The 12697-nt window shown below is 48.9% G+C and overlaps 4 protein-coding genes across 4 annotated transcripts; 3 read left to right on the top strand and 1 right to left on the bottom strand.

The window, feature by feature from the left end:
* Nucleotides 1-60: 60 nt before the first annotated feature.
* Nucleotides 61-4212, top strand: PGRI_061060 (NACHT and TPR domain protein; the record flags this gene model as incomplete). Its single annotated transcript, XM_040793820.1, has 2 exons — nt 61-423; nt 490-4212. The coding sequence occupies 2 exons, from the start codon at nt 61-63 to the stop codon at nt 4210-4212; spliced, it is 4086 nt and encodes a 1361-aa protein (XP_040648675.1).
* A 653-nt stretch (nt 4213-4865) lies between these two features.
* PGRI_061050 (putative spindle pole body associated protein SnaD) lies at nt 4866-7433 on the bottom strand (the record flags this gene model as incomplete). Its single annotated transcript, XM_040793819.1, has 1 exon — nt 4866-7433. One exon carries the CDS (start codon nt 7431-7433, stop codon nt 4866-4868), a length of 2568 nt encoding a protein of 855 aa, XP_040648674.1.
* A 1721-nt stretch (nt 7434-9154) lies between these two features.
* PGRI_061040 (putative class III chitinase) lies at nt 9155-10120 on the top strand (the record flags this gene model as incomplete). The annotated part of the gene is made up of 1 exon (XM_040793818.1): nt 9155-10120. One exon carries the CDS (start codon nt 9155-9157, stop codon nt 10118-10120), a length of 966 nt encoding a protein of 321 aa, XP_040648673.1.
* Nucleotides 10121-10540: 420 nt separating this feature from the next.
* PGRI_061030 (alkaline phosphatase family protein) lies at nt 10541-12635 on the top strand (the record flags this gene model as incomplete). Its single annotated transcript, XM_040793817.1, has 3 exons — nt 10541-10618; nt 10678-10795; nt 10861-12635. 3 exons carry the CDS (start codon nt 10541-10543, stop codon nt 12633-12635), a joined length of 1971 nt encoding a protein of 656 aa, XP_040648672.1.
* Between the last annotated feature and the right edge of the window lie 62 nt (nt 12636-12697).

The raw sequence follows: 12697 nt of genomic DNA, 5'->3' as shown, positions 1-12697 counted from the left end.
GGAATTTCTACTTAACCTTTTCATACAAGACTTTGTACATATACGTTCTCCGCCTTGACCATGTCGAGCTCTCAGGTGGCCTCGTTATGGACGGAAGCTATCAAACAATATGAAACGATTGCAAAGCAAAAACTGGAAGATTCCACTGTTCTACGGGTGACTACAGTCGAGGATTTGCTGAAAGTAATCGACGACGAAAATAGTCAATTCAACGGTTTCCGTGACCGGGGACATCGCGTTCGAGATGTTGTCAAGCATGCCATGATCCCGATTGAACTGCTAGGAAATGTAGTGGGCGGCTGTGTCTCTATGGCTTATCCACCTAGTGCCTATGTGTTCAGTGGAGTGAAATTATTGCTCGGAGCTGCCAAGGGCGTCTCAGACAAATATGATGCTATTATAGAAACGATGTCAACATTGAAAGTAAGTCTATCATGGTGTTGACTTTTCTCGGGGGTGGAAAGTTAGATGCTAACCGCCATGACGTAGGATTTTACCGTTCGACTCCAAGTATACTCGGAGCAGACTATTTCCGAGTACTTGAGCGACAAACTGACGCAGATCTTGACCGCGCTTTTGGAGGTACTCGCCTTTGCCCGAAAAGAGGTAAAGCACGGGAGAATGGTTAGCTATGGCAAAAGCCTGCTCTCTGGCAGTGACGGTGGGAAAGAGGCAATGGCCAAATTTGCCAGGCTTGTCGAGGCGGAAAATGCGTTGGTTGGGGCCGAGACACTGACAGAAGTGAAAGGAGGGTTTGCGCGCGTGAATTCCGATATGAAGAAACTCGTTCGACAATTAGAAGAAACGAAGCTGCAGACTGAGATGTCCAGCAAGGAAAGGATAACCGCGAACCTACGGCGTCTACTACGGCCTTCCAGGACCTCCGAAGATCGATACACAACAATGCATCGTAACCGCGTACCGCAAACTGGAGACTGGATACTGGACGAAACGGAGTTTAGCAATTGGATCACTGGAAAGAAGCCAGTCCTATGGATCTCCGGAAACCCAGGGGCTGGAAAGTCATACATCGCTACCAATTTGATTTACCACCTTATGCAGAAGCCAGACGTTTCACTGGGGTTCTTCTTTTTCAAGGACGATAACACCACAACCCGGTCCACACATCAAGCTCTCCGTGATATCGCATTTCAAATTGCAGAATACAATTCTACCTATGCTAATCATATCATTGATTGTTTAGATCGTGCCGAGGATATCCGCACGCTTGAGAGTTTATGGAGGAATCTGTTTCTAAATTTTTTCATCGATAACGAGCGCAACGAAATCGACGAGAAGAAATCTTCACAAGGTCCAGTTTATCTAGTTCTTGATGCACTCGACGAAGCATTCATCGATGATCGACTCAAGCTATTTGAATTGGCGAAGGATATCCGGCTCGGTGGTCGCATCCAGCTCCTGATGCTGGGCAGACCACAAATTGCCGAGGAAATGGATGATTTGATGGAAACCCTTCACATTGAGACCATCGACGTTTCCGAAGGGAATAATCGCGAGGACATCATGCATTACATCAGGACTATCATTGCGAAGTCCATCTACTTGCGGAAGCTCCCGGCTCCTACCAAGCGAACAATTATCGAAACACTGTCTAGTCGCTCCCAAGGGATGTTTCTCTGGGTTGGGCTAATGTTAGAGGGTTTATCAAAAATCAGAAACACCAGCCAAATCCAAAAAACGCTCGACGAGGCACCAAAAGGCCTAACAAAGATGATCTCCCATGTCCTAAGGGGCTTTTCAGAAAGTTGCACAGATAACCCACAATATGCCGCCGAGTTGAATGAGCTACTGGCATGGATAACGTGCGCTCCGAGTCCTCTGTCTCTGTTTCAGATTGACGCTTTGCTGAAATGGAGGTCCCCCGAAGGAGAGGGTTGGATATGGCCAGAGGGCTCTCTTCGGGTACAATTTGCCTCTATTTTTCTTCTGACCCGTGACGATGGCCTTTCCACTACAGATCTCAAACGAAGAAATAATTTAATGGGTTACGGCGATTTCGAAGAACCATCCGAGTGCGACTTGGAGAAGGATGAAGAACCCTCGAATGGTGATTTCGATTCTGATCCCAAGACCACGACAGTCTCTTTCAGTCACGCATCCCTCGGAGAGTTTTTCAGAAGCCAGGAAGACAAAGTCTCGGCTGGACCAAATTCTCCGTATATTGGAGTCAATTATCATGAGGCTCAGGCATTGGTGTTGAGTAGATGCTTTGAAATTATCCAGAACAAGGAGTCGTCAAGAGAGGAGCTCGCATCTGCGCTAAGACCATATGCCTGTAGATCTCTTGTTGAATTCCTCACCGCTGTTGATATGAGCCAGATTACTAAAGACAACAAAAAGACCATTGGCCTTCAGTTGGCTAAGCTGCTGTCTAATGAGTCAGGGCTCAAAGCATTTGTTTCGCCGGATCATCTCGAGTTCTTCACCCGTAATGCTCTGAGGATTTCGAATAAATGGCTTGGCGACCCTGATGTTCAAGAGGCTCTTCCCGACGAGATTAAGATTTGGTATAGCAATGCCATGGCTGAAAGCCCAGCCGAAGTCCTACGCCCAATCGTGTGCTATATAGCTTCTCATTGGACTCGAAATACTTTATGGGACCCAATCAAGTGTCTAAGGATCTTTGCGATGTTCAACGAGCTTTGGGACTCTGGCATTTCTAACTTTGGATCACTAGAGGATATCCTGCAGATCGCAGACTGGGGTCAACCTGAGCATGATGCTCACTGGTATGGTAGAGTCGGGCAAGCATTGAGGATATTACATTTCGATGAGTATATTGAATATCTGCAAAAGGCTTTGGAAATGGACCCGGAATTGTGGGAGTTCCGTTCTTATATGGCTTCCATGTACCGTGACCAGAGCAAGTTTACCGAAGCTCTTGGGATTTACCAAACCAACATCATTCTGCTTAATGAAAAGGAGCAGTCTTACGAAATTTCGAAAATACTTCACCATGAGTACGAAAGTGTCTCATTTTGTTACTCGGATCTCGGAAATAAGGAAAAAGCCTTTTCTGTGCTTCAAACCGCCTATGATTCTTACAACGGCCATTGTGCGACATGTGCTCGATTAATCCTGGATTACTACCATAACGCTGGCGACGGTGATCTGATATTGGACTTTTTCCAAATGATGAAAGAGAAATCCCCTAGTGAGGACTTGAACCACCTGACCGAATTTCTGCTCGAACAACCAGATATGCAAGCCATGACGATTCAATTTGGCCCCAAGATCATCCGGAGGGGATGTTTTACATTATTCAAAGAAGCTTTCACAGCTGCCATCATCACCGCTCGCCAACAGAAGAAGGCCATACTAGCTGCTGAGTTGGAATTGAGCCTTTCTTTCTTGCTCCAGTGCCTTAGCGTTGACCCTGAAGGGGGAGCTCGCATTTGTGAACGCATATTGGAGACCTACAAACCAAGTCAAGCGAAAGGTAACCTATATCATGTTATCCGTACCGCATCAAACTCCCTGTGCTCTTACTACTTCCAACAATGCTGCCGAGTTGATCGCTCTGAGGCAGAGCGTCTGAGATATGGCCAACTGCTCGAACGGCTTGTTATGGGGCGTCCCCTCCACTTAAACAGGAAGGAAAGAAACCCCGAAGATGTCACACAGGATGCATACTTACCACAGCTCGCATCTCGCCTCACACTCGGTATTTACTACAAAAGGTGCGGACGTGATGATGATGCCCAGAAATTTTTCAAATCACTTTTACAACGCGCCATTCGTCCACTTAGTTGGAGTGATGGCTTTGGCAACCGGGCCGGCTTCCTTCACTTGGTTGCGATATTTGCCGCCATGCGAGACTACGACAACTGGTTGTCGCTTTGGTACCAAATAGATTTCCTCAATGATAAGATTGGCGATATGGATGCCCAGCCTTTCTGTGATGGGTGTGGACGTCTTTGCACCATCGACGGACTAGTCCACTGTTGGCGTTGTGACATGGAGTTTATCATAGTCTTTTGTGTGGAATGCTTTCCACGTCTGAAAGACGGTTCGCTGTCTGTTGGCATATGCGACCGGACTCACGAGTTCATGACTATTCCTCCGCGACCTCAGTGTGTCAAGGAGCGCAGTGCAGAGCATCAAGACATGATGTATGTCAATGGGGACTGGATGGAATACAGTGATTGGGAGAGTACCTTGAAGGAGAAATATGGGTTGGAAGAAGAATAGTGCGTCCATTATAGACTAACCGTCACAATAGAAGATATTCTGGAGCAACGAGATTCACTTCCATCTGCTGCTTTTCGCTGTCAGCCTAGTCAACATGAATGGGGAGTCTCTCCACAATAGATCTAGGATCAGGTTCGTGAAACACGCAACCATCGAGATGTTTCCTAGTCAGTGGTGCATTACCGCACTCTGTTCTAAGTATACTTGCTGAAGTTAGGGCTTCTGTCACGGTACTCGAGACACCCTCGCACTCATGCCATATATGGCTTTCATATAAAAGCTTATGTAGGGGTGCACCCTTAAAGGGCTGTATAGAAGGCTAGTCATCTTCGATGCTGTGTAGCGTATTATATTAGGTCTACTCTAAGAAGATATTGGTATAAACACAGTAATACAAGTAATTAAGCAATAATTAAACACAGAGAAGGTAAAATATCAGTACAAATTGATTTGGTAGCACTCTCAAAAGACAAGATTCAAATTCGCCTCGAAGCGAGAACAGAGCAATCTTCGCCAAAACATGCAAATTCACATCCCCGAGTTCCATACCGGAAAGTACGCCAGGCCGCTAAAAGACGATTCAAAGAAGCACAATGCAGTCCACAACCTAAAGTACATCAACCCCAGAGAGACATATCAAAAAATCGACTCATCTAAGCCCTAGCCTCCGCGCTCTTGGACTTCGGCTTCTGAGCATACTTGTAGCGATAAGCCTGCCCACTCTTGACATCCCCATCACGTTCTCGACGGCGGTTCTCCTTGCCCTCAGCGAGAGGGCCACGACCCAACTCCTTCTCACCCCAGCTCACCATCAAAGCCTTGGCCATGCGATCACGCTCCTTGAGGAGCAGGTCGATGCGCCGCTCCCACTCGCGCTCACGTTTGTCCACTGACAAAGCGATGCGCTGGTCAATCGCAGCGGCGGTTTCATCCTTTGCGGCAATGACGTCGTCCTTTGCTGCGATGACGGCTTCCAAACGTCTGAGTTCTGATTTGAAACTCTTGCGTAGGTGGGTTTCGGAAGTGGCGGATGAAGTGCGGAGGTTTTCAAGATCCGAGCGTAGATTGGTTTCGCGTTGCTCAGCGGCTGTGAGGAGATTACGGATTTTGCGCATTGACTCGGCGTGCGAAGCGCGTAGCGTGGAGACTGCCGTTGAGTGTGCGGTATTCAGACTACGGAGCTGGCTTTGGTGGTTTGCCTCTAGCATTGCTGTGTCCGGCCCCCTTGGCTCTGGGTTGAGAGCTCCATGTGCTGTTGGGGGTGAGGGGGGTGGGCTGAGAGGTTCGGCGACCTTGTCTTCTTGCAAGCGGGCGATGGTCTCGAGGGATTCGGCGTGTTGCTCTTGCGATTGGATCAGGTCGTTCTGCGATTTGTTTAGGGCTGTTGTGAGCTCACCCACCCGGTTGGAGAGTCGTGTATTCTCAGCTTCGATATTTTTGATAAGGGTCTGAGCCTCGGTTGCCTGGTCACGCAAACGCGCTGCTTCGGTATCTGAGGCTTTCTGGGCGGCTGATAACTCCTGGATTTCTTGCTGAAGGCTTGCAATGCTTGGCATGCCTGGTTGCTGCTGCTGCATACCCTGGGCATCCACAAACTTGTCCTTCAATGGTGAGTGGAGTGGGGATGCGGGATCCCCTGGACCCAGATCTTTGATCAAGTCAAGAATCTCACTGTAGGTGCTATGGCCGCTGATAGGCAGCTCTGCAGCTGCAGCTTTGAGAGCACTCTCCTGGGCTTCCATATGGGATTGAACTCGGGTGAGGTTTGCTTCCAGGGTGGAGTTCTTCTCCTCCAGAGGACGATTTCTAGTCTCCAGGTCGATAAAACGCTCCTCAAGAACCTGATAATCATTGTGCGCACGCTCGAGTTCTGACTCCAGCTTCTCATTCTCCAGTCCGTAGTCATCAATCTGCGCTTGGAGTTGATCAATCTCCGAGTTTTTATCCTGTATCTGTGCATCCTTGACCCGTGTAACTTCCTTGAGCTTGGTGAATGTCTCATCTAGAGTTTCATCGCGCTTTCGCACCTGCTCTTGGGAATGACTGAGTTGCTGGCGCAGGTGCGCAATTGTCTCCAACCGCTCCTTGTCCAAAGGGCTTTGTGAATCCCTGGCTTGGAGCTGCTGTTGCATCTCACGAATCTGGTTCAAAAGAGGATTAAAATCCGTTGCATTCATGCTCGACTGGCGCAATAGCTTTTCATTCTCTTCATTTTGCTTTTGGAGAGACTGGACTTGCTCGCGCAGGATTGCCTCGTCGTTACCTTTAGCATGTACCTCCTCCAGGAGAGCGTTCTTCCGCTGTAATTCTGTCTGGAGGTGACGGATCTGCTCACCGGCAGAAACAGCCTCGAGCACACGACTGCGATTTTTCTGCAATTGCTCATCGCGTTCCTTCAGCGTTTGCTGCAGTTGTGCGATCAGCTGGCGAAGATCCTCATTCTGCTCCTCCGGTGCATGACTGGAGGCATCCGACAATTTCCGGACGGAAGGAGATGCGGGATCCTGGGCCTCGTCATCATCGGGGTATTCCTCGATACCTTCCAAGTGAGTCGAATCTTTGCGGAGAGCGCTAGTTCGGTGCAACAGATGTGAAGGGGTCGACATATCCACTGGCGGTCCGAATTCACTGTATTCCCCAGAGTCGGCTTCTTCTTCAATCGCAGGTTGCTTCGACTTACGGAAAGTTCGTCGTACTGATCCGTAGTCCTCTTCAGCTTCATCCTCGCGGTTCTCTCCGTCTTCTAGGTCCCCCATTAGGTATTTCTCCATATTCGCAGTAAAGTCTTCCGGGCCCTCAACGTCAGATAATTTATCTACATCTTGATGGAAAGGTGGCAGGGTTTCCTCATTCCCATCCAATGCAAAATGCCCGCTAGGGAAATTATCAAAATCCAAGGTGTAATCGGCGAGACGTGCATCTAGGTCTGAGCCTGTCGGGCTTCTAGGAGAAGGAGGCCGAGGAACATGCTGCATTTCATTATCGGAATGGTATTCATCATCAGCAGCGTGACCATAACCTTGGTTGATATGGTGCGCTGCGACGCGCTCGGCTGTAGGAGTCTGGGCAGTTGCAGGAGTTTGGGCGCTTGTCGGAGACCCCAATGGACTAGAAGGGTGTTGTGGAGGAGACGATGGCATAAAGAGAGGCGTGATCAGTGTGGACTGCCCGATGGTATCATGTGAGGTTGGAAATGGCGAGGTATAGCCTGTGTTCGCCATGGTTGCGCACGCGTGCGGATGCGCAAAAAGGGTGCGATAAGGCTAAAACTGCCAAAGCAGAGGTCAAATACAATCCCCGAGCGTTGCACTCAAGATTTGCCAAATGAAAGATATTAAGGTAAATAGGGAAATAACAATAACCAAATTGCGGGGAGAAAAGAAAGATTGAAGAATCTCGCGACGGGGTTGTGTTTGGACACCTGAGGCATTAATGTTTATCCACTACCCTTTTAGGACTAGTGGGTATTTCTGATATGCTTCTTACTTCTTACTTCTCTCCTCTCTCATGTTTCATGTTTCATATTGATTGTTTGCTGTTTGCAATTGATTCTAAAATGAACAGCCCGAGAAAAAAAAATTTTAAGCCATTGTCTTCCATTCTTCAAATCCAGGTGGGACCACCGAGGGTTCATGCGACCGGCCGCGCTGTTCGGCTTCCAACTCAGTTTCACCGTTCCCTGGTGGTTTTCTCCCTGGTCCCTTTTTCCTAGTACTCGCACGACCGCCTTTCGAAGCGATAGCACGCTATAAATTTACGTTCATACGATTAACGACAGGTCCTATTCATTGGTATCGCGGTACTCTCACCTGTTTCTCTGGATCCATATTATGGAACCCACCCACGCCAGTAGCTTTCCCACCCCTTTGTCCACCTTTGTGGCCTATTTCTGAAAGCTCTTCGTGTGGGCGATTTGAAAAATTGCCAGGATTTGGATGATGCGGGCGATTGGGTGGTGGTACTGTGGCGACACTACAGCGATGCCACAATCCGACATTCACAGACTGTGTGGATGGAAGCAGTCTAAGAAGCGGACGTGACATGATCCCAGTGCCTCTGGTCATAGCCATCATGCTATCGAGTGTGCAAATTGATATCAGGAGAATACGATGTTCCGCAAGAAGGTATCGCTTCGCCACAAGGCCAGTTTGATGGGCATAGCCCGCAACTTATGTACTCCCCAGAAACGGCTATGTTGCCTCCATCAGCTCATCGGAGGCAATGGTGGCTTGTCTTTATATGACATTCCCTTCAAAATCTTTTGGTCCGCTTTCTATCTTCTCCGAGACAGATACATATCATTCGTGTGTGTCTGGAAGAAGTCCACCTTGACATAGACTATGTTCCTAGTTGCTTATTTCAATTTGCCGGAGCACTAATCCGATGTTCAAATTTGATGTCATTTCCAGGTCTTGTCCAACGAGCCGAATCCAAGGCCATGGGTATATTGATCAGTGTCCATGGTTCTAGTATTGAGGCGGTCTAGGCCCGTGTGGGATGAGAAGAAGATGCCGTAGAAGGTATCTCAAACTACTTAGTCTAACTTGATCAAGCAATAACCATAATTACCTGTAAAGAGCTAGTAGCATTGCTCAGAAATGGATACATATACCATTTAGCTTAGTCAGTGAGGGTTCGGGTTAATCGCGCGTAGTCCACAGGTTCAGTCCGATCTACTACTTTGTGTTGCAGAGATATTCACCGGATTCAATTTTTGCTTGGATTTTTCATGGCATAAATCTGGAGTTTTATTTATTTCCAAGCTTCTCTGTGGTCAATTCTCTGAGACGCTAGCAACTTGAAGGATTCCGTATCCCCACAGCTGCCCAGCTGTCAATCGCCAAAACTAAAGCTTTACCTAGCTCTCACAAAGGGAAGCTCGTTGAATAAACCTGCTACAAATTACATATATCTGGGTATCCACCATCTCACGCTGATCAAAATGCCACCTATCCGAGGTGGACTTGGCGAGCGCCCGCGGGTGATCTTGTACCACCAAACACTCATCCCAGGCGGGGGCCAATATGTGTCCATGCTCCCGCTCCTCGAAAACAACACCGGGATAACACATATTATTCTCGCGGCAATTCACCTGAACAGTGAACCAGGAGATATCACTCTCAACGATGATCCGCCAGACAATGCCAAATTCGACCCCCTATGGGCCGAAGTGCCCCTCGTGCAGCGGCAAGGTGTGAAAGTGATGGGCATGCTAGGCGGGGCGGCCCCCGGTTCATTCACGCGGCTGGACGGGAGCCGGGCCGAATTCGAACAATTTTATTATCCTCTCCTAACCATGATTCGTCGCCATGGCCTTGATGGAATCGATCTCGATGTTGAGGAGACCATGTCTTTGCAGGGTGTCATCCGACTCATTGACCGACTCAAGGCTGATCTGGGGGATGCATTTATCATTACCCTGGCTCCTGTAGCAGCTGCGCTACTTGGCATTGGCAACCTATCAGGCTTTGATTATCGTGAACTCGAGCAGGCTCGAGCTTCCAAGATCAGCTGGTACAATGCCCAGTTCTACAATGGCTGGGGTCCTGCCGAAGATCCACGCATGTATTCTACTATGGTTTCCCAGGGGTGGTCCCCGCGGCGGATTGTGTATGGCCTGTTGACAAACCCGGGTAATGGATCACAGGGTTATGTGTCCCAGGATAAGATTGGACCTGTTCTAGCAATGTTAATTGAGCAGTTTCCAAACTTTGGTGGCGTCATGGGCTGGGAGTATTACAATGCTCTGCCCGGGGGTACTACAAAGCCATGGCAATGGGCTACTCAGATGACATTGAGCATGGGTATGAAAGATGTTGTCGCGGCAGCTCGTCAGTTAATATCGACAGGGCCGATGGCGAGCAGTCTCAATAATTTGTTTCAAGATATGCTGAATCAGAGGCGTTGATGACGTTAAAGCGAATAACTAGCATTTTAGCATTTCAAACAATCTCTGACTGTAGATTTGACCTTCAGCTGTTTTCAAGCTTAGATGTAGTGAACGGTTGTGCTTTGGCTGTATAATCCAAGATTGCCACGTGAGAGTTAGGAGAGCCTCAACTTTTAGTACCTGAATTGTAGGTACCGGGTTAAAAGGAAGGAAATCTATAAATATAACTTATAGTCAAGGAATAAGCAATATGTAGTAAATTGCATTTATATAATCTATGTGATTTCCAATACTATCAAAGCAACTGGCGTTGTCGATCTTTCCTAGATACGTCATCGCATGAATCACCACTAAACAGAAAGGACCTTCCACTCTCCACCTCAGCATTTATTCAGAAGTGAGTGTCACTCTTTACAATTGGCCATATTGCCCTGCAAAATGGTCTCCCTACGGCGCATTGCGGTAGCCACGAGCTCGGCGACCATCCGACTGACGACCTTTATGTTTCTGCGATGGGTATAGGACCCTCCCATAGGCAGTCAATGTCGCGTTTCATAAGACTGACATATTTATAGATCCCTGGCCATCATTTTGTGCCTCTTGTTGTTACCTCCCTAGTGGTATACCTGTCGTCAATATTATCCCTGCTGAAGGACACCCAGCCTCACCAAAGCCAGACGGCTAAAGTTCGAGGTTTGAACAGTCAGGCTGCACGTCCAGATAATCACATTATAATATACTGACTACGTGGCTCACAGAGCACAAGTCAGTCTCAAGCAGTGCCAAAGCCGGCGATTCTGTGCTTAAGACACTGTTAACGGGGCTGCCTTCGGCAAAGTGGCCCCTGTGGACCAGGATCACAATATTGATCAATGTCATCCTGGCACTTTTAACACTTGACTTTTTGACCCGTGGTATCATACTTTATCCTACCACAAATGTTGCATTCTCGCGCATTGGATATGTCTCCCCGACCACTGCCAACTTGGTCTTTCGCGAGCCAGACTCCACTCGCCTACCAGTGACGGTCATGTACCAGGAGATCTCTCCGCTAAGCCAGGACTGGTACGAAGAGGGCATTGTTTACAAGCTGGACAACTCCACCGACTTCACTACGACAGTCACCCTAACGGACCTGAAGCCGGCAACAAGATATCGATACTCACTGTCCAACAACAAGTCTGGCACATTTACCACGGCACCATCGCCTGAAAGCCGAGAAGCAAACCGACTATCTTTCGTAACATCAAGTTGCCTAAAGCCAAACTTTCCTTACAGTTTCCTATCACACCCACTGCGGGTCCCAGGCATCGAGCAAATGACCGACGCCCTCGCAAAATTGCCTAGGCTCCTGCGTCCAGCATTCATGCTCTTCCTAGGCGACTTCATCTACATAGACGTCCCCTGGCGCTTCGGCTCAACAATGTCCCACTACCGCAGCGAGTACAGACGCATCTACTCCTCCCCCTCCTGGACCCACGGACCAGAAGGCAACCGCGCAATCGACCTCCCCTGGCTTCACACCCTCGATGACCACGAGATCGAAAACGACTGGTCGCACGGTAACAAAACCGCCCCGTACCCAGCAGCAGCAGACCCCTTCATCCACTACCATGTGCGAGCAAACCCACCAATCCCTTCAGCACCCTTCGCCCACCCAGACAACGTAACCTACTTCGCCTTCACGCACGGCCCAGCCTCATTCTTTATGCTGGACACACGCACCTACCGCACCGAGCCCTCACAAAAGAACTCAACCATGCTCGGCCATGCCCAGCTCCAATCCCTCCTGGCCTACATCTCAACCCCAGAGCCAGCAGACACACACTGGAAAATCATCTCCTCCAGCGTGCCCTTCACCAAGAACTGGCACGTCGGCACGACAGATACCTGGGGCGGATTCCTAGACGAGCGACGCACTGTCTTCGAAGCAATGTGGCGTGCGGAACGCGATCTAGGCATCCGCATCGTGCTGCTTAGCGGCGATAGACATGAATTCGGTGCGACTAGGTTCCCAGACCCGGAGCTCAAACTAGGCCGCGATCAGCTTTTGCCGAATACGGCTGGGTTGGGAGTGCATGAGTTCAGCGTTGGCCCGTTGAGCATGTTTTACCTCCCTATCCGGACATACCACCAGACAGACTCTGAGGATGTTATGGTGAAATATGCGCCGAATGGGAATAGCAAGTTCGGGCTTATTGATATTTCGGATGAGGTTGAAGATATTGGTTCCAGTGGTGCTGCGCCTGTTCGGGTTCGTAGCTCGGTTCTTAATTACTCGTTGTATGTGGATGGGGAGGTTGTTTGGAGATATCGTCTTAGTGTTCCGTTGGACCGAGATGAAAGTGTTCATATCCCGTCTCTGCCGCCGGGCCGTGTGCTCGAGGATGATATTCCGGATCTTAGTTGGAGTGTGGTGCTTGGGACTGTCATCGGACGGTTGCCCGAGTTGACCAAGGGGACTGTTGGGATGGTCAATGACCTCTACTTTCAATTTGCCGATCGATTCTGGAAAATTGAGAGACTTGATTAGCTGGTCTCTCAAGGGATCGTCTCTAGTTCATTCGAATCTGTCAAGGCAGGTTGAATGATCAT

The sequence above is a fragment of the Penicillium griseofulvum genome (assembly GCF_001561935.1).
Source record: "Penicillium griseofulvum strain PG3 chromosome Unknown contig_95, whole genome shotgun sequence".
NCBI classification, from domain to species: Eukaryota; Fungi; Ascomycota; class Eurotiomycetes; order Eurotiales; family Aspergillaceae; genus Penicillium; species Penicillium griseofulvum.
This window is presented reverse-complemented; position numbering and strand designations above follow the sequence as displayed.